Raw genomic sequence first — 20,322 nt, forward strand, 5'->3', positions numbered from 1 at the left:
CAGAATGAGGGCTATCTCTTTCATTACGAAGGAGCTTTGTGTACTGCCTTGGTGATGTAAGCTACTGCTGTAATATTGTCTGACTAAAACTTCAGGAAAGACTCCTGTCTTAACAGTGACCAACTCTGAAGATTGCAAACTCTCTCTGCTTTCTGGGAACTCCAGATTGTGCCCCAACCCAGCAAGTTTACGTCCCTGGTAATTTACTACCCAGAAGGCGATTTAATCTAACTGCCAGTTGTACTCCTGTACACTCCCCTTTCCTATTCCCGGCTCTCTGAGGGGAATAAAGGTTCTGAGAACCCCTTTCAGTCGACGTGTAGATCAGCACTTCAAATTCACAATCACACCTTGCTGGAGGCAAAAAATTGACTAAGTAATCATGGCAACGTGGGAGGGATTAAAGCTCTGAGTGTGGTGTTTGGCCAAAAAGCTAAAAATATAAAAAACTAAAAATAGCCCTTGCACACTGCTGCTAAAATGGCACAGCAGCCAAAGGGCTAAAATCAAGTACAAAATTTAATTCCAATTATGATTAGTCTTTTATATTTGTATATGGACTAAAAACACATGAGCTTTTATTTTTCTAGTAAAAAAATGACTTATGTCGTTGAGCTTTTTAACTATTTGCAGTATAATATAATTTATTTTTAATCTACTGATGTTATAGTATATAGTATAGAATAGTTATTTAAAAAAAAAAAAAATCTCTTAAAATGTTTGATATTCATGTTGTGAACTCACTTTTTAAGGCTAGTATCTAAAAATAATTTATAAACTATTTTTGTTTCCTAAATGTTTTGTGTAATTCAGCAGTCGACATGATTGTCATTACAGTCCCCCTGTATTAGAAAACTGTTCCTTATATGTAAGTGATATAAAGGCATGTACAGTACATCATTCCTAAAAAGCATTTACTCTTTTAGTATATCATGTTTTTAGAATTTTGTGTACAATGAGGATTTTCCTGAGGATATTGAGTTCATGCTTTTCTTTAACTTAATTGCTGAATACTGTCCAAATAAACCAATATCACTGCAGGTTTGTAGCAGGCTACTTTTACATTTATTAGTAGTTTCTAATATAGCTTACACTGGACTGACTTTTAAGACTTATTAAAGATGCAAAGTTGAAAAAGCACCGTTCTTTGTTGTTTTAATTCAGGCACATACAGGGGTTACCACTTCCCCATAAATATAAACAAGTCCAGCCATGGAACTCATATAAAATGGGCCTTTTATTTCGCTATCTGGGTCCAATTTAAATTAACCAAGATTGACAAATAAAGGTCAATTTTATATGAATAGTAAACAGTTAATAATAAAGAACATCATATTAATGTAGGTAGCACATTACAGTAGGCAAAGTCCTTTGTAAATCTCTGCAACATAAACCATGGAATCCTTATGTTTTAACAAAATGTAATCAAAGTTTTTGACTGATCAAAGTAGCCACCTTTTACAGATATGTAACAGCCAAACACACTTGTGACATTCTTTTTAAAATGGAAATCAAGTATTATTTGGAAAGTTCTTCCCACCATTGTTGCAGAAGTTCTCACAAATGTGTTAGACTTTTAGCTTGCTTTGATTTCACCCTTCTGTCCACTTCATCCCAAACCATCTGGATATTTTTTTTAAGTCTGGAGACTGCTGACCATTCCAAGATTTAACGCCTAATGTCTTTTTCTTCTAAGTTCTTTCAAAGGCTGGAGGTATACTTTAGGTCATTATCTTGCTGTATGGTGACCCCCTGATTAACTAGGCATATGCAAAAGGGTATTGTTTGCTCAAGGTGCCACTCACTCTCCAAGTCTCCAACTCTTGATTCCAGATAGACGCAGACTTTCACGCTTTCTTCTCCATGTTTTATAGTTGGTGTCATATAATTAGAAACCATCCTTTTGCCTTTTCAACGCTATACAAAAACCCTGCACGATGAACCAAAGCTTTCAAATTTTAATTCCTCTATCCATAAGGGTGGACTTTCTTCCTATCTTCAGTATTCCACAGGTGCTGATTAATAGTTCAGACAAGCCTCTTCCTTATTTCCATCTAAAGGGGAGGAGAGTCCACGGCTTCATTCTTTACTGTTGGGAATTAAGAACCTGGCCACCAGGAGGAGGCAAAGACACCCCAGCCAAAGGCTTAAATACCTCCCCCCCACTTCCCTCATCCCCCAGTCATTCTTTGCCTTTCGTCACTGGTGGATGGCAGAGAAGTGCAGAAGATCGGAGTAGTTTCTTATGGAGGGTAGTACTCTTCGCATTGGGATTGGAATTTTAAGTAGTCCTGTCAGCCTCTCAGTTAGATCCTGGGTGAAAGTTAGAGTCCGGAGATGCAGGGAGAGTCTTTCTGCGAAACTATCCCGACTCATATTAACATTAACAGCTCAACAAGCAATCAGCGTTGACGAGTTTCGCTGCCTGCTTTCTGCACTCAAGTCCATGTCAGGAGCGAGGCTACTAACCTGTCACACTTGAAGGGCCGTGTTCCTGTTCCACGGTGTAGATTCTGGTAAGATAGTTTCATTTTTTTATTACATAATGATACGGAAAACAGGGTCACAGTGTGACGCCTTTTATCTTTAAAGAATCAAGGGTTAATATTCCTGGAAAGGGATTATTGAACAGGGGGGGTTTATACACAACATTGTTTGTGTCATTGCTATGTTATGTGCAAGATAAGGCTCTGGCAATGTGTGGAACTTTCAGGTTACTTACGGAAGTATTGCACAGCCCTTTTTTGGCGCGTTTTTCTCCTTAGTGCAGGGGCGGTCCTGTAAAGCATTCCATGTGACCGGGTGTGACTATCTCTCTTCCTCTGTTGATCAGCGGCGCAGGAGACAAAACGGTTTCTGTAGCCTGGGACATAGGAGGTGGTGAGTGCCCCGGTCATTGGAGGTTATAAAGGTGCCCATTTAAGTTAATCTAGTCTGTAATAAAAGCGCAAGCTATGGAGGACTCTGACGCGTTAGTGGGTTCTCCCTCTTTAACAAGGTCTCATTCCTGTGTTTGTTAGGAGGTTCTGGTAGAACAGCCTGCTCAACTATGTTCCACATGCCTTGATAAAGTTACGACATCAAAAAGTAATCAGATGTCTAGTACTACTGAGCTGTCCACCTCTGAGGGTTCCCAGTCCCATGAGGTGCGTTCCCTGCATTCATCTCCAATTGCACATGCAGCGCCCCAGGGTCCAACCATTATTCCAGTGGGAGAGATTTGTTGGCTGTCAGATTTTGCAGAACTGCAAACGGCAGTATCGAAAGTGGTCCATCCCTTACCACGTTCTGCTAAGCACAAGCGTAGGGCATATCATGACGGCCCGGTCCAGGGGTTGTCTACGCCTATGGAAATATCAGAGGGGTTATACGATGACGAGGCCCACTCCAACTCTCCAGAGGAGGCCCCTTCTGGGTCGGAGTCAGTGTCATCTAAACCTCCGGCTGCGGGGGAGCCTGACGTGTTTAGGATAGAGAAATTCCGCTTTTTGCTGAAGCAAGTGGTTCTCCATGTTTAGGATAGAGAATTTGCTTTTTTTGCTGAAGCAAGTGCTTGCTACTCTGGAGGTTCCGGAACCAAAGCTTCCGGAGGAACCTGCAATTCCTAAGCTTGATAGGGTATATGAGGACAGGGTGGTGCCTCAGGCCTTCCCGGTTCCTATTAAGATGGCTAATATTATTAAGAATGAATGCAAGCAATTAGGTTCTTCCTTTTCCTCTTGCTTTAAGAAACTGTTCCCCGTTCCGGACTTTCAGCTTGAGTGCTGTCTCCATGCTCGCGAAGCGGACAACTATTCCCCACGAGGATAGTTCGCCGTTTAAAGAGCCCATGGATAAAAAGTTGGAAAACATGTTAAGGAAGATGTTTCAACACACAGGGTTTGTTTTTCAGCCGGAAACGGCTGTAGCCACGGTTGCCGGAGCTGCGACATATTGGTGTGAATCCCTGTGTGAAATGGTCGTGGGGGAGACTTCCATCAACGAGATATAGGATAAGATTAAGGCACTGAAGGTCGCCAATTCTTTCATCTGTGATACCAATATGCAAATTATTTGCCTGAACACTAAGGTGTCAGGTTTTTCCGTTTTTTAGTTTGCAGGGCTCTGTGGCTAAAGTCTTGGTCTGCGTACATGACCTCTAAGTTGAGACTGTTGTCCCTGCCTTTTCAAGGAAAGATTCTGTTCGGTCCAGGATAGGATTCGATCATATCCACGGTTACGGGAGGCCCAGCGCCAGCGGCCCACCGCGAAAGCGGACCAGTCCAGGGGAACTTGGAAGCCGGCTCATTCTTGGAACAAGTCTAAGCAGAGCAAGAAGCCCGCTGAGACCAAATCGGCATGAAGGGGCGGCCCCCGATCGGTCTCCGGACCAAGTAGGTGGCAGATTATCTCTCTTCTCAGAAGCCTGGTTGCAGGACGTTACAGGATAGGGTTCAGATGCCATCCGCCCAGGGGCACAAACAATCAGATCTATTCTGCTCCTAGTTCAAGAGGGACAGTTCATGACAACTATAGACTTGAAGGATGCTTACCTTCATGTGCCAATTCACAGGGACCACTTCAAGTTCCTAAGATTTGCGTTTCTGGACCAACCTTCCCTTTTGTATGGCGACCGCCCCGAGAGTCTTCTCAAAATTTCTGGGGGAGCTACTTGCAGTGGCCAGATCCAGAGGCATTGCTGTGGCGCCCTATCTGGACGACATCTTAGTCCAGGCGCCGTCACTCAGTCTCGCAGAGGATCATTTGAGGGCTCTTCTTCTTTTGCTCCAATCTCACGGTTGGAAGATCAACTCAGGAAAGAGTTTCCTGGTTCTCATCAACATGGTGGAGTTCCTGGGCACAATAATAGACCATGAAGATATTTCTCACAGACCATCAATGCAGGAAGATTGCGTCCTCTTGTCTTGCCCTTTAGGGTCCTCCTCAAGCCCCTCGGTGGCTCAGTGTATGGAGGTGATCGGACTCATGGTTTCCAGCAACGAAGTCATTTCATTTGCCAGGTTCCATCTCCGACCTCTTCAATTGTGCATGTTGAGACAGTGGAACGGCGTTCATTCAGATCTATCACAGCAGATATCCATGGATGCTAGAACTCGGATCTCCCTCTCTTGGTGGATCCATCTGGAGCAACTGACCATGAGGACATGCTTCTTGAGACCGTCCTGAGAGATTGTGACCACGGACGCCAGTCTGGCAGGATGGGGAGCTGTTTGCGGTGCCAGGATGGCACAAGGAAAATGGTACTGGGAGGAGTGTCTCCTTACGATAAATATTCTGGAACTCCGAGCAATCTACAATGCTCTGAAGGCATAGCCTCCTTTGGGGTCTTTCAGCTTCATCAGATTCCAGACCGACATTACCTTGGTGGCTTTCATCAAGCCTCTTCTACTTCTTTGTCCTTTTGGTTGACGAGCTTGATTCGCTTGGCCTATGAGACAGCGGGACATAAGCCTCCTCAGAGGATCACAGCATTCAACTAGAGCTGTGGCTTTGTCTGGGGCCTTCAAGAATGAGGCCTCCTATGGAGAAAATTTGTAAGGCAGCTATCTGGTCCTCCTTGCACACTTTTAAAGTTTTACAAATTTGACGTTTTTGCTTCTGCAGAAGCTGTTTTTGGGAGAGAAGTTTTGCAGGCTGTGGTGCCCTCAGATTAGGGTCTGCCTTTTACCCTCCCGGTTTCATTCAGTGTCCTCTAGAGCTTGGGTATATGTTTCCCAACAGTAATAAATGAAGCTGTGGACTCTCCTCGCCTTTGGATGGAAAACATAAATTATGTTAACCTGATAATTTAATTTCCATCGTGGGGAAGAGAGTCCACGGCTCCCGCCCATATCTCAGTTTGGCGGACCTAAATTTAATTAATCTTCTGGCATCATTTTATACCCTGATATTTCTCCTACTGTTCCTTGTTCCCAGAATGACTGGGGGATGAAGGAAGTGGGGGAGGTATTTAAGACTTTGGCTGGCGTGTCTTTGCATCCTCCTGGTAGCCAGGTTCTTAATTCCCAATAGTAATGAATGAAGCCGTGGACTCTCCTCCCCACGATGGAAATGAAATTATCAGGTAAGCATTATTTATGTTTTCCTGTGAGCCGCCTAGGTTGCGTGCCTTTTGACTTTCAGAAACTTGTCTTCGATTCTGGGGTGACTTTGGGTCTGACAGACCTCATCCTGTCAGTTTTCTCCAGTATCCATGTGCCATTTGATGGTGTAGTAAACTGTACTCACTGACACTTTTAGATTTACTTACAATTTCTCTATAGAAAAGACCTACACGTTTAAGGATCATAATGCTTAAAGTGAATGTTTGATGAATGTGTGCCTGGTTTTAAAAAATCCTATTAAATACAGGGGCACTTTCATTCATCAAACTTTACATTTCACTTGTTTTGTTAAAATACTTAACTTTTCTTCTTGAAAGCCGTTCCAGCGCTTCCCCTGCCCGTCGCAAGCCTCTTCATATGTCACCAATGACTATTCCGGCTTCCTCCAATCATGGCTTGGCCTCAGGCAATGTTTGCTCTGGGGGGAAGCCGTGATTGGAGTAAGCCGGATTTGTCATTGGTGATGTATGAAGAGACTTGCGGGGAAGCGCTGGAGAGGCGTTCAAGAAGAAAAGGTAAGTTTTAACAATACCAGGGACATGTAAAGTTTGATGAATGAAAGTGCCTCTGTTTTTAATAGAATTTTTCAAAACCTGGCTCTCATTTGTCAAACTTTGCATGCACTTTAAGAGGGTGTATTAACACAGTCTGTTCCAACACTGTTTTGATATAGACAGTTTTTAAGTAATCCTCAAAATTTGCATACTTAAATACACATTTGAAACAGCTATAGCTTTTATTGGAAGCTTTGTTGCTAATACATGTATATTACAAAATTGCTTTTATTCAAAACTGAAATGCATCCATGTGGATTTCAATTTCAGCTGGAATGTCCCTTTTAAAAGTTCAAAAACAGAGATTCCCTAAAACTATTGACTGGTTGTGTGTGCCCAGTGTGCTTAGAGGAATATGCTTCATTTCACTGACAAGGCCGAAACATTCTGGGGTTGTCACATTCCTTGTTCAATGGAGGATTGCCTGGTATTTCGGGGTTGGACTGACCATGCTAGGCGGGAGCAGACTCGTATACTTCAGGAAAGTTCTCCTCTATGATGAGCACAATTGAGCTGCTTCTGGGTGGTAACTTGCCATAGAACAAGCTACTGAGCTGTTCGTAGCAGAGCTCTTCTCTTTCTGTGTGTGTGTCACATTTGTGGGAGTGCAGATGAACCCTATAATTAAATAGATATCTTGCCATCTATTAACTTTAAAACAGCGCCATTAAATAACTATAAAATTGCTGTTTTCTTATAAATTCAATGAAACCTCAAATTCATATATCAAATAGAAAAAAAGGTAGTTTTGCAGGAATGGTTTTACTTATTTATATTTAATTAAAATTGTTCATATTTCTTTTTTTCTTTCAGGTGGTATCATGGTAAGCTGGATAGAACTATAGCAGAAGAACGCCTCCATCAAGCTGGCAGGACTGGAAGCTATCTTATCAGGGAGAGTGATCGTAGACCGGGGTCATTTGTACTTTCCTTTCTTAGCAAAACTACTGCTGTCACTCATTTTAGGTAAGTTTAAAAAAATAGTTATAGTACTTAAACATGGTTGATTTCTACATAGAAACAAAGATGGTTTCTGGTTATTTCCTTCTGAATAGTTAGTTTCACGAGTTAAGATAATTCTCATACAGTATTTGTTCTCACTACCTCTGATGGAAGATTCCATAAGCCACACCCTTTTTGTGCTTCTCCAAAATACTGCTGAACCCGATACCCTGTATGTTCTGCTGTTCTGAAAAAAATGTTTAACCTTCACTTTATAAAAGCCTGTTATATATTTTGAAGGTTTTAAACATATCATCCTTCTCCCTTTTATTCTCTAGCTAGATTCCTACCAAGACGGAAAATATTTATCTTATAATTTTACTTTTGAAACGTTAAAGGGTCATTTTTCTTATCTAAAGAAAAATATCAGCTGGACATAGGCTTATGTGAAGAATGAAGAAGTCATCCCAGTATTTCTCCAACATTGGTGTGTCCGGTCCACGGCGTCATCCTTACTTGTGGGATATTCTCTTCCCCAACAGGAAATGGCAAAGAGTCCCAGCAAAGCTGGTCACATGATCCCTCCTAGGCTCCGCCCACCCCAGTCATTCTCTTTGCCGTTGCACAGGCAACATCTCCACGGAGATGGTTAAGAGTTTTTTGGTGTTTAAATGTAGTTTTATTCTTCTATCAAGTGTTTGTTATTTTAAAATAGTGCTGGTATGTACTATTTACTCTGAAACAGAAAAGGATGAAGATTTCTGTTTGTAAGAGGAAGATGATTTTAGCAGACAGTAACTAAAATCGATTGCTGTTTCCACACAGGACTGTTGAGATGAAGTAACTTCAGTTGGGGGAAACAGTTAGCAGACTTTTCTGCTTAAGGTATGACTAGCCACATTTCTAACAAGACCATGTAATGCTGGAAGGCTGTCATTTCCCCTCATGGGGACCGGTAAGCCATTTTCTTAGTTAAACATAAAAGAATAAAGGGCTTCAAAAAGGGCTTAAAAACTGGTAGACATTTTTCTGGGCTAAAACGATTGCTTTACTAGGCATATTATGCAGATTCTAACTAATTATTGGTATTATAATCTTGGGGAACGTTTAGAAAAACGGCAGGCACTGTGTTGGACACCTTTTTCAGATGGGGGCCTTTCTAGTTATAGACAGAGCCTCATTCTGGGACTGTATAGGGGTTAAATGTAATTTAAGGGTTAAAGCTCTGAAATTTGGTGTGCAATACTTTTAATGCTTTAAGACACTGTGGTGAAATTTTGGTGAATTTTTAACAATTCCTTCATACTTTTTCACATATTCAGTAATAAAGTGTTTTCAGTTTGAAATTTAAAGTGACAGTAACGGTTTTATTTTAAAACGTTTTTTGTGCTTTGTTGACAAGTTTAAGCCTGTTTAACATGTCTGTACCATCAGATAAGCTATGTTCTATATGTATGAAAGCCAATGTGTCTCCCCATTTAAATTTATGTGATAATTGTGCCATAGTGTCCAAACAAAGTAAGGACAGTAATGCCACAGATAATGATATTGCCCAAGATGATTCCTCAAATGAGGGGAGTAAACATGATACTACATCATCCCCTACTGTGTCTACACCAGTTATGCCCACACAGGAGGCCCCTAGTACATCTAGTGCGCCAATACTTATTACCATGCAACAATTAACGGCTGTAATGGATAACTCCATAGCAAATCTTTTATCCAAAATGCCTACTTATCAGAGAAAGCGCGATTGCTCTGTTTTAAACACTGAAGAGCAAGAGGACGCTGATAACTGTTCTGACATACCCTCACACCAATCTCAAGGGGCCATGAGGGAGGTTTTGTCTGATGGAGAAATTTCAGATTCAGGAAAAATTTCTCATCAAGCTGAACCTGATGTTGTGACATTTAAATTTAAATTAGAACATCTCCGCGCACTGCTTAAGGAGGTGTTATCTACTCTGGATGATTGTGACAATTTGGTCATTCCAGAGAAATTATGTAAGATGGACAAATTCCTAGAGGTTCCGGTGCCCCCAGACGCTTTTCCTATACCCAAGCGGGGGGCGGACATAGTAAATAAAGAGTGGGAAAGGCCCGGCATACCTTTTGTTCCCCCCCCTATATTTAAGAAATTATTTCCTATAGTCGACCCCAGAAAGGACTTAAGGCAGACAGTCCCCAAGGTCGAGGGGGCGGTTTCTAATCTAAACAAACGCACTACTATTCCTATCGAAGATAGTTGTGCTTTCAAAGATCCTATGGATAAGAAATTAGAGGGTTTGCTTAAAAAGATTTTTGTACAGCAAGGTTACCTTCTACAACCAATTTCATGCATTGTTCCTGTCACTATGGCAGCATGTTTCTGGTTCGAGGAACTAGAAAAATCGCTCAGTAAAGAATCTTCGTATGAGGAGGTTATGGACAGAGTTCAAGCACTTAAATTGGCTAACTCTTTTGTTTTAGATGCCGCTTTGCAATTAGCTAGATTAGCGGCGAAAAATTCAGGGTTTGCTGTCGTGGCGCGCAGAGCGCTTTGGCTAAAGTCTTGGTCAGCGGATGTGTCTTCCAAGACAAAATTGCTTAACATTCCTTTCAAAGGTAAAACATTATTTGGACCTGATTTGAAAGAGATTATTTCAGACATCACTGGGGGAAAGGGCCACGCCCTCCCACAGGATAGGTCTTTTAAGGCTAAAAATAAGCCTAATTTTCGTCCCTTTTGCAGAAACGGACCAGTCTCTAATTCTGTATCCTCTAAGCAAGAGGGTAATACTTCACAACCCAAACCAGCCTGGAAACCAATGCAAGGCTGGAACAAGGGTAAGCAGGCCAAGAAGCCTACCACTGCTACCAAAACAGCATGAAGGGATAGCCCCCGATCCGGGACCGGATCTAGTGGGGGGCAGACTTTCTCTCTTTGCTCAGGCTTGGGCAAGAGATGTTCAGGATCCTTGGGCGCTAGAAATAGTTTCTCAAGGTTATCTCCTGGAATTCAAGGAACTACCCCCAAGGGGAAGGTTCCACAGGTCTCAATTATCTTCAAACCAAATAAAGAGACAGGCATTCTTACATTGTGTAGAAGACCTGTTAAAGATGGGAGTGATACATCCAGTTCCAATAAGAGAACAAGGAATGGGATTTTATTCCAATCTGTTCATAGTTCCCAAAAAAGAGGGAACATTCAGACCAATTTTGGATCTAAAGATCCTAAACAAATTTCTCAGGGTACCATCGTTCAAAATGGAAACTATTCGAACGATCCTACCTACTATCCAGGAAAATCAATTTATGACTACCGTTGATTTAAAGGATGCGTACCTACATATTCCTATCCACAAGGAACATCATCAGTTCCTAAGGTTCGCTTTTCTGGACAAGCATTACCAGTTTGTGGCACTTCCATTCGGATTAGCCACTGCTCCAAGGATTTTCACAAAGGTACTAGGGTCCCTTCTAGCGGTTCTAAGACCAAGGGGCATTGCAGTAGTACCTTACTTGGACGACATCCTGATTCAAGAGTCGTCCCTGTCAAAAGCAAAGGCTCATACGGACATCGTCCTAGCCTTTCTCAGATCTCACGGATGGAAGGTGAACAAAGAAAAAAGTTCTCTGTCCCCGTCAACAAGAGTTCCCTTCTTGGGAACAATAATAGACTCCTTAGAAATGAGGATTTTTCTGACAGAGGCCAGAAAATCAAAACTTCTAAGCTCTTGTCAAGTACTTCATTCTGTTCCTCGTCCTTCCATAGCGCAGTGCATGGAAGTAATAGGATTGATGGTTGCAACAATGGACATAGTTCCTTTTGCACGAATTCATCGAAGACCATTACAACTGTGCATTCTCAGACAGTGGAATGGGGATTATACAGACTTGTCTCCGACGATTCAAGTAGATCAAAAGACCAGAGATTCACTCCGTTGGTGGCTGACCCTGGACAATCTGTCACAGGGAATGAGCTTCCGCAGACCAGAGTGGGTCATTGTCACGACCGACGCCAGCCTAGTGGGAATCCCTGAAAGCTCAGGGTCTATGGTCTCGGGAAGAGTCTCTTCTCCCGATTTAAATATTCTGGAACTGAGAGCGATATTCAATGCTTTCAGAGCTTGGCCTCAACTAGCAAAGGCCAAATTCATAAGGTTTCAGTCAGACAACATGACGACCGTTGCATATATCAATCATCAGGGGGGAACAAGGAGTTCCCTGGCGATGAAAGAAGTGACCAAGATAATTCAATGGGCGGAGGATCACTCCTGCCACTTGTCTGCGATCCACATCCCAGGAGTGGAAAATTGGGAAGCGGATTTTCTGAGTCGTCAGACATTCCATCCGGGGGAGTGGGAACTCCATCCGGAAATCTTTGCCCAAATAACTCAATTAGGGGGCATTCCAGACATGGATCTGATGGCGTCTCGTCAGAACTTCAAGGTTCCTTGCTACGGGTCCAGATCCAGGGATCCCAAGGCGACCCTAGTAGATGCACTAGTAGCACCTTGGACCTTCAACCTAGCTTATGTATTCCCACCGTTTCCTCTCATCCCCAGGCTGGTAGCCAGGATCAATCAGGAGAGGGCCTCGGTGATCTTGATAGCTCCTGCGTGGCCACGCAGGATTTGGTATGCAGACCTGGTGAATATGTCATCGGCTCCACCATGGAAGCTACCTTTGAGACAGGACCTTCTTGTTCAGGGTCCATTCGAACATCCGAATCTGGTTTCCCTCCAACTGACAGCTTGGAGATTGAACGCTTGATTTTATCAAAGCGTGGGTTTTCAGATTCTGTAATAGATACTCTGATTCAGGCTAGAAAGCCTGTAACTAGAAAAATTTACCATAAAATATGGAAAAAATATATCTGTTGGTGTGAATCTAAAGGATTCCCATGGAACAAGATAAAAATTCCTAAGATTCTATCCTTTCTACAAGAAGGTTTGGAGAAAGGATTATCTGCAAGTTCTCTGAAGGGACAGATCTCTGCTTTATCTGTTTTACTTCACAAAAGACTGGCAGCTGTGCCAGATGTTCAAGCATTTGTTCAGGCTCTGGTTAGGATCAAGCCTGTTTACAGACCTTTGACTCCTCCCTGGAGTCTAAATCTAGTTCTTTCAGTTCTTCAAGGGGTTCCGTTTGAACCCTTACATTCCGTAGATATTAAGTTATTATCTTGGAAAGTTTTGTTTTTGGTTGCAATTTCTTCTGCTAGAAGAGTTTCAGAGTTATCTGCTCTGCAGTGTTCTCCGCCCTATCTGGTGTTCCCTGCAGATAAGGTGGTTTTGCGTACTAAGCCTGGTTTTCTTCCGAAAGTTGTTTCCAACAAAAATATTAACCAGGAGATAGTTGTACCTTCTTTGTGTCCGAATCCAGTTTCAAAGAAGGAACGTTTGTTACACAATTTGGACGTAGTCCGTGCTCTAAAATTCTATTTAGAGGCTACTAAAGATTTCAGACAAACATCTTCCTTGTTTGTTGTTTATTCTGGTAAAAGGAGAGGTCAAAAAGCGACTTCTACCTCTCTTTCCTTTTGGCTTAAAAGCATTATCCGATTGGCTTATGAGACTGCCGGACGGCAGCCTCCTGAAAGAATCACAGCTCACTCCACTAGGGCTGTGGCTTCCACATGGGCCTTCAAGAACGAGGCTTCTGTTGACCAGATATGTAAGGCAGCGACTTGGTCTTCACTGCACACTTTTGCCAAATTTTACAAATTTGATACTTTTGCTTCTTCGGAGGCTATTTTTGGGAGAAAGGTTTTGCAAGCCGTGGTGCCTTCCATTTAGGTGACCTGATTTGCTCCCTCCCTTCATCCGTGTCCTAAAGCTTTGGTATTGGTTCCCACAAGTAAGGATGACGCCGTGGACCGGACACACCAATGTTGGAGAAAACAGAATTTATGCTTACCTGATAAATTACTTTCTCCAACGGTGTGTCCGGTCCACGGCCCGCCCTGGTTTTTTAATCAGGTCTGATGAATTATTTTCTCTAACTACAGTCACCACGGTATCATTTGGTTTCTCCTATATATATTTCCTCCTGTCCGTCGGTCGAATGACTGGGGTGGGCGGAGCCTAGGAGGGATCATGTGACCAGCTTTGCTGGGACTCTTTGCCATTTCCTGTTGGGGAAGAGAATATCCCACAAGTAAGGATGACGCCGTGGACCGGACACACCGTTGGAGAAAGTAATTTATCAGGTAAGCATAAATTCTGTTTTCTTTATTTGCCTGCAAGTTTTTATAATTTAATGGTACAGATGAAATATTTTCATGATTTTAAAAGATAAAGAAAATTAATTTAAAATCAGTAAAATTCAGATATTTAAAGGGACGCTACAGTCAAAATTAAACGTTCTTGATTCAGATAGATCATCCAGTTTTAAGAGACTTTCCAAATTCTTCCATTATCAAATTGTGCTCATTTTTATATACACACTTATTGAGGCACCAGCTCCTACTGAGCATGTGGAAGAGTTTAATGTATATGCATAGGAGCATGAGATTGGTTGTTGGATGTCAAATGGTACACGAGGCAAATTGAATTTAAATTTAGGGTGAAAAAAAATCTACTGCTCATTTAATACTCAGCACTATTGCATTGTCTTTGTATTATGCACTTGTTTATGCAATTATATGGTATTTAATGGTCCTTTTAAACACTTCATTAATTCAGAAATATTTCTCAGTAAATGATTTTACTAGGTATGTTACAGTTTGAAAAAATAAAATATGTATTTTAGATTCAAAGTATTTATTTCTGATTATTTCAACATTTGTACAAACATATGATGCAATTTATGCTCTATTTTTACCCCAAAAACTCAGAAATCCTATAGATATTTTTAAAAGGCTTATTTTTCCTTTTTGATCTTATAATAAATCTTATTACCTATTAACATTTAGTCTTGTATATAAAAGTGCAGCATTTAAACATGCTAACTTAAAACTTTATTCATTACAAATATTTTTTGTATAACATTGAATCTAATAGGAAGTGCATGTCTTTGTACGACTGGACCTTAAAGGACACTAAATATGTTGTGCTTTCTTGGATGCAGTATACCATCAGTCCTCCTGTTGTATGTTTTTTTTTGTTTTGTTTTTTCCCCCCCCACAAGACTACTTCTGGCTGCAAAATAACATTGACACAAATAGAGAATTGTGCTTGTTAATCGCTGTCCATTTCATACTTGAATTCTGCATGCAATATGATAAGGGAACATCTTGAAAACCTTTTTAGGTTATTTAATTGAATAGGGGACTATGTAACTATTTTGTTAAGAACCCACATATCGTGCTAAGAGAATTATTGGAAATTAAAAAATAAATGCTTTTTTTCCCTATAGAATAATTGCAATGTGTGGAGATTTCTATATTGGAGGACGAAGGTTTTCATCACTTTCAGACCTAATAGGGTATTACAGTCATGTGTCATGTTTACTTAAAGAAGAAAGACTTCTTTTTCCAGTAGCACCACCAGAGGTAAGTTGTTTTTTGTATTTGCTTTTTTTTTTTTTATCCACTTGTCTGCATTGTATTTAAATTATCCAAACACGTTTTAATTTAGGATTTAATTAAGGTGCTTTTCCTTGGAGCCGGAGTGGACTGAGATCAACCAGGTTCCCCGGCCAAAAATTAGGGAAGGATCCCCCACCATGCTCTCTATGCCCCACCTGCCTCCTAGGCCCCTCCCTCAACTCGGCACCTGCTTTATTCACTCCCACCAGGGCCCCCAACATCTAAGGCCAGGGACCCTATTCTCCAGGGCCTATACATCCACAGACCCAGGGCCAGACCCCACACTACAGGGCCTCTAGAGCAACATAACTCTCTCCAGGCACAAGTACCCAATCCAGGGACAGGGCACCCTCTCTGCCCACCCTTAACTGCTTAGTCACTGCTAGAGCACCTGTCGGCAATGCACTAGCTCCTTATCTCCTGCTTGCCCCAGTGGTTGTCCCATAATACATTTGCCTGGCTTTTGCTGCCTGTTCTCTGTCACACCTGCTACAGTAGCTCAACTGTCACCTCTGCGCTAGCTTATTTAACAAACTGTTACTGTGAGCATAAGCCCCTCCTTGGGATCCCTTACATGTTGGGCTCTCTGTCCAGGGCCTGTTGCCTGACTACTTAATCAGCTCTTGCTTCGAACAGTATGTGACCTTTAGCCCCCAATAGTGATTGCACTTGTGTTTTATTAAACTTATTATTTATTATCACAGTAGTTAAATTAAACTACCATTTTAACTGCTACCTTTAATGATAAATGTATTAAAAAAAGTTACATTGCAGCAGATGATGTAGAAAATTGACTAAGCAACACACTAACTCATTACTATGGTGCTTTTTTTTTTTTTTTTTCTTTTTTTTAATCCTGCTACTAAACTTAAACAGACTAATATAAAATGAAAATAGTGTACTATAAAATTGCTTTCCTCTTGATTTGTTCCAAGTGACTTGTTATAGTAGCTGCAGGTTATAAAATGTATGGGAAATGTTTTCTTTAGGTTTATTTTTATATATAAAATAGATGTTTTTGCAGATTTATCCTTTTGCTGCTAAGCCTTTTTTCACCTGGTATGTGTAGAGACCCTAATAAAGTTTATTTTCTGGTAGATAAGCCCCTCTCTTAAATAAATAAATATGAATTGTGTCTGTATAGGCAGGTGATCACTGTGGCAGCAGCAAACAACTTGCAAGAAAAATGTGCTTTCTTTTTTAAGACACGATGAGTCCACGGATCATCTTAATTACTAATGGGATATTCACCTCCTGGTCAGCAGGAGGAGGCAAAGAGCACCACAGCAGAGCTGTTAAATAGCTCCTCCCTTCCCTCCCACTCCAGTCATTCTCTTTGCCTACTTTAGTGATAGGAAGAGGTAAAGTGAGGTGTTAGATTCTTCAATCAAGAGTTTATTATTTTTAAAGTAGTGCAAGATTGTGCTGCTTTGTTCTAGGGTGTAGCCATAGTCCATATCAGTCTTTTCGTGACTTTAGAGCAATGGGAACTTGTGGGACATAATTCTCACTGCGCCTCCCATATACTTATGTTGCCCTGTTTGTCAAAGTCTGAGAGAGAGAATACTCAGTACTTTTTATTTCCACAGGCCAATGTGAAGGGGAGGACTTCACAAGCCGGGTGTACTGCCTTACTGCCGGGCAGATTTCTGAGGTTGTACACAGAAAGATTGGCACTTTTTATATTTTCATGGACACCAATGTAATTATCCTAGAGAGAGTGAGGATATATTATTGGGGAGTGACTGCAGGCACTGGAAGGACGTGGAGAAGTGGCTCTATTGTTATGTTTAAATATACACTGTTAAGGTACACATAGCAATATGTTGAACCTAAAAACGGTTTATTTTGCTAGGACTTTCTAGCTTTGAGTTACACATCAGTGTTTTTCAGCTCATAACGGCTTGTTTGCCTTAAGCCGTCTGGAGGTTAACTATATAGACAGGATGCGCATGTTGGTGTTTTTTTTACTTAGTCATACTTTCTCGTTTAACGGCTGGTTTGCTTTACAGCCATTTGGAGGGTTGGCTTGTCTGTGATTGTTGTGCAGCTTGAGGTATTGCACACGACCATTCTCGCAACTCCCAGCGTTTTGTTTGTAACTGTCTGGGATCCTGCCTGAACTGTTTACGTGGGTTGTGATTGTTTTCAGTGTAATTTCTACTCCCGTTGGATTTCTTATATGAACTTCTTGCCGACTGGGAGGTTCGTTTGCTCATGGTGTCTTATTTGTTCCCTACGGCTCCATTTTTAAGTTTTTGCCGCTCGAGAGCTTTATCCTGTTACGCCCACGATGGGCGGAGCTAGTGACGCGACATTGTTCGCGCGCCTTTGTTAATACACAACGGCTTGTTTAGCCTTTCAGTCGTCTGGGACATCAGAGGGTCTCCTCTGCTGCGTTATAATACGCGGCTGGGTGACTTCTCTTACTATTCTAAAATTGTGAATAGAAAAGATTTTCAAAGCAGGCTGTGTCCTTTGCAAGGAAGCATTCTTAGTTTAAAAAAGAAAACAGTGTCGTTTAAGAAAGACACAATGACGATCGTAAGAGGATAAATAAACAGTACCTCTTGTTGAGTAATTAATATGGTACATGAAAACCTACTCCAGCTAATTAGTATTGCCAATGTTATGTGATTTAAAGAAACAGTACCTCTTGTTTGATGTTCACTGTCATTTGAGTTAACATGTGAATAAAGAGGTAAATGAAATGGTCCATGAGATCCTACACAATTATTATTTAGTATTTCAAATGTTGTTTTGATTTAAAGAGACAGTAACTCTTGTTTGATGTTCACTTTTATTTGAGTTAAAATGTGAATAAAGATGTAAATGCAATGGTTCATGAAACTCTACACCATTTTACTTAGTAATTCAAATGTTATTTGATTTAAAGAGACAGTAACTCTTGTTTCTTCTGTTATGTGTGATCAGTCCACGGGTCATCATTACTTCTGGATATAACTCCTCCCCAACAGGAAATGCAAGAGGATTCACCCAGCAGAGCTGCATATAGCTCCTCCCCTCTACGTCAGTCCCAGTCATTCTCTTGCACCCAACGACTAGATAGGATGTGTGAGAGGACTATGGTGATTATACTTAGTTTTTATGACTTCAATCAAAAGTTTGTTATTTTAAAATAGCACCGGAGCGTGTTATTACTTCTCTGGCAGAGTTTGAGGAAGAATCTGTCAGAGATTTTTTACTATGATTTTAACCGGAGTAGTTAAGATCATATTGCTGTTCTCGGCCATCTGAGGGAGGTAAAGGCTTCAGATCAGGGGACAGCGGGCAGAGGAATCTGCATTGAGGTATGTAGCAGTTTTTATTTTCTGAATGGAATTGATGAGAAAATCCTGCCATACCGTTAAAATGACATGTATGTATACACTTCAGTATTCTGGGGATGGTATTTCACCAGAACTACTCTGTTAAAGGTCACTAATCCTTTTTAATAACTATTTATCATGTTAAACGTTTTTGCTGGAATGTAGAATCGTTTACATTGCTGAGGTACTGTGTGAATAAATATTTGGGCATTATTTTCCACTTGGCAGTTTTTTTTGCTTTATTTGTGACAGTTTCGTTTCTCTTCACTGCTGTGTGGGAGAGGGAGGGGCCGTTTTGGCGCTCTTTGCTACGCATCAAAAAATACCAGTCAGTTACTTTTATTTTTCCTGCATGATCCGGTTCATCTCTGATAGATCTCAGGGGTCTTCAAACTTCTTTGAAGGGAGGTAAATTCTCTCAGCAGAGCTGTGAGAATTCTTATAGTGACTGTGAATAAAAACGTTGCTTTGTATTTTTTATGTCAAATTTAATTATTGTTATTTTACTAATGGGAACAAACCTTTGCTAAAAGTTTTGTTGTTTTAAAGTTTGATGCTATAACTGTTTTTCAGTTCACTATTTCAACTGTCATTTAATCGTTAGTACCTCTTTGAGGCACAGTACGTTTTTTGCTAAAAAAGATTATAACCAAGTTGTAAGTTTTTTGCTAGTGTGTTAAACATGTCTGACTCAGAGGAAGATATCTGTGTCATTTGTTCCAATGCCAAGGTGGAGCCCAATAGAAATTTATGTACTAACTGTATTGATGCTACTTTAAATAAAAGTCAATCTGTACAATGTGAACAAATTTCACCAAACAGCGAGGGGAGAGTTATGCCGACTAACTCGCCTCACGCGGCAGTACCTGCATCTCCCGCCCGGGAGGTGCGTGATATTTTGGCGCCTAGTACATCTGGGCGGCCATTACAGATAACATTACAAGATATGGCTACTGTTATGACTGAAGTTTTGTCTAAATTACCAGAACTAAGAGGCAAGCGTGATCACTCTGGGGTGAGAACAGAGTGCGCTGACAATGCTAGGGCCATGTCTGATACTGCGTCACAGCTCGCAGAGCATGAGGACGGAGAGCTTCATTCTGTGGGTGACGGTTCTGATCCAAACAGATTGGACTCAGATATTTCAAATTTTAAATTTAAATTGGAGAACCTCCGTGTATTACTAGGGGAGGTCTTAGCAGCTCTCAACGATTGTAACACCGTTGCAATACCAGAGAAACTGTGTAGGTTGGATAAATACTTTGCGGTACCGGCGAGTACTGACGTTTTTCCTATACCTAAGAGACTAACTGAAATTGTTACTAAGGAGTGGGATAGACCCGGTGTGCCGTTCTCACCCCCTCCAATATTTAGAAAGATGTTTCCAATAGACGCCACCACTCGGGACTTATGGCAAACGGTCCCCAAGGTGGAGGGAGCAGTTTCTACTTTAGCTAAGCGTACCACTATCCCGGTGGAGGATAGCTGTGCTTTCTCAGATCCAATGGATAAAAAATTAGAGGGTTACCTTAAGAAAATGTTTGTTCAACAAGGTTTTATATTACAACCCCTTGCATGTATCGCGCCGATTACGGCTGCGGCAGCATTTTGGATTGAGTCGCTTGAAGAGAACCTTAGTTCATCTACGCTAGACGACATTACGGACAGGCTTAGAGTCCTTAAACTAGCTAATTCCTTCATTTCGGAGGCCGTAGTACATTTAACCAAACTTACGGCTAAGAACTCAGGATTCGCCATACAGGCACGTAGGGCGCTGTGGCTAAAATCCTGGTCAGCTGATGTTACTTCTAAGTCCAAATTACTTAATATACCTTTCAAGGGGCAGTCTTTATTTGGGCCCGGTTTGAAAGAGATTATCG

General features: G+C 41.3%; 1 protein-coding gene across 1 annotated transcript in view; it reads left to right on the top strand.

Annotated features, from left to right (window-relative positions):
- Positions 1–20,322, top strand: part of RASA1 (RAS p21 protein activator 1) — a gene marked incomplete in the record, with an annotated part of 550,200 nt that overhangs the window by 56,326 nt on the left and 473,552 nt on the right. Inside the window, 2 exon segments of the mRNA XM_053701476.1 lie at positions 7,472–7,624; positions 14,942–15,077. Of these exon segments, the coding sequence (XP_053557451.1) occupies positions 7,472–7,624; positions 14,942–15,077 (289 nt within the window).

The sequence above is a fragment of the Bombina bombina genome, chromosome 2 (genome assembly GCF_027579735.1).
Source record: "Bombina bombina isolate aBomBom1 chromosome 2, aBomBom1.pri, whole genome shotgun sequence".
Classification (NCBI taxonomy): domain Eukaryota; kingdom Metazoa; phylum Chordata; class Amphibia; order Anura; family Bombinatoridae; genus Bombina; species Bombina bombina.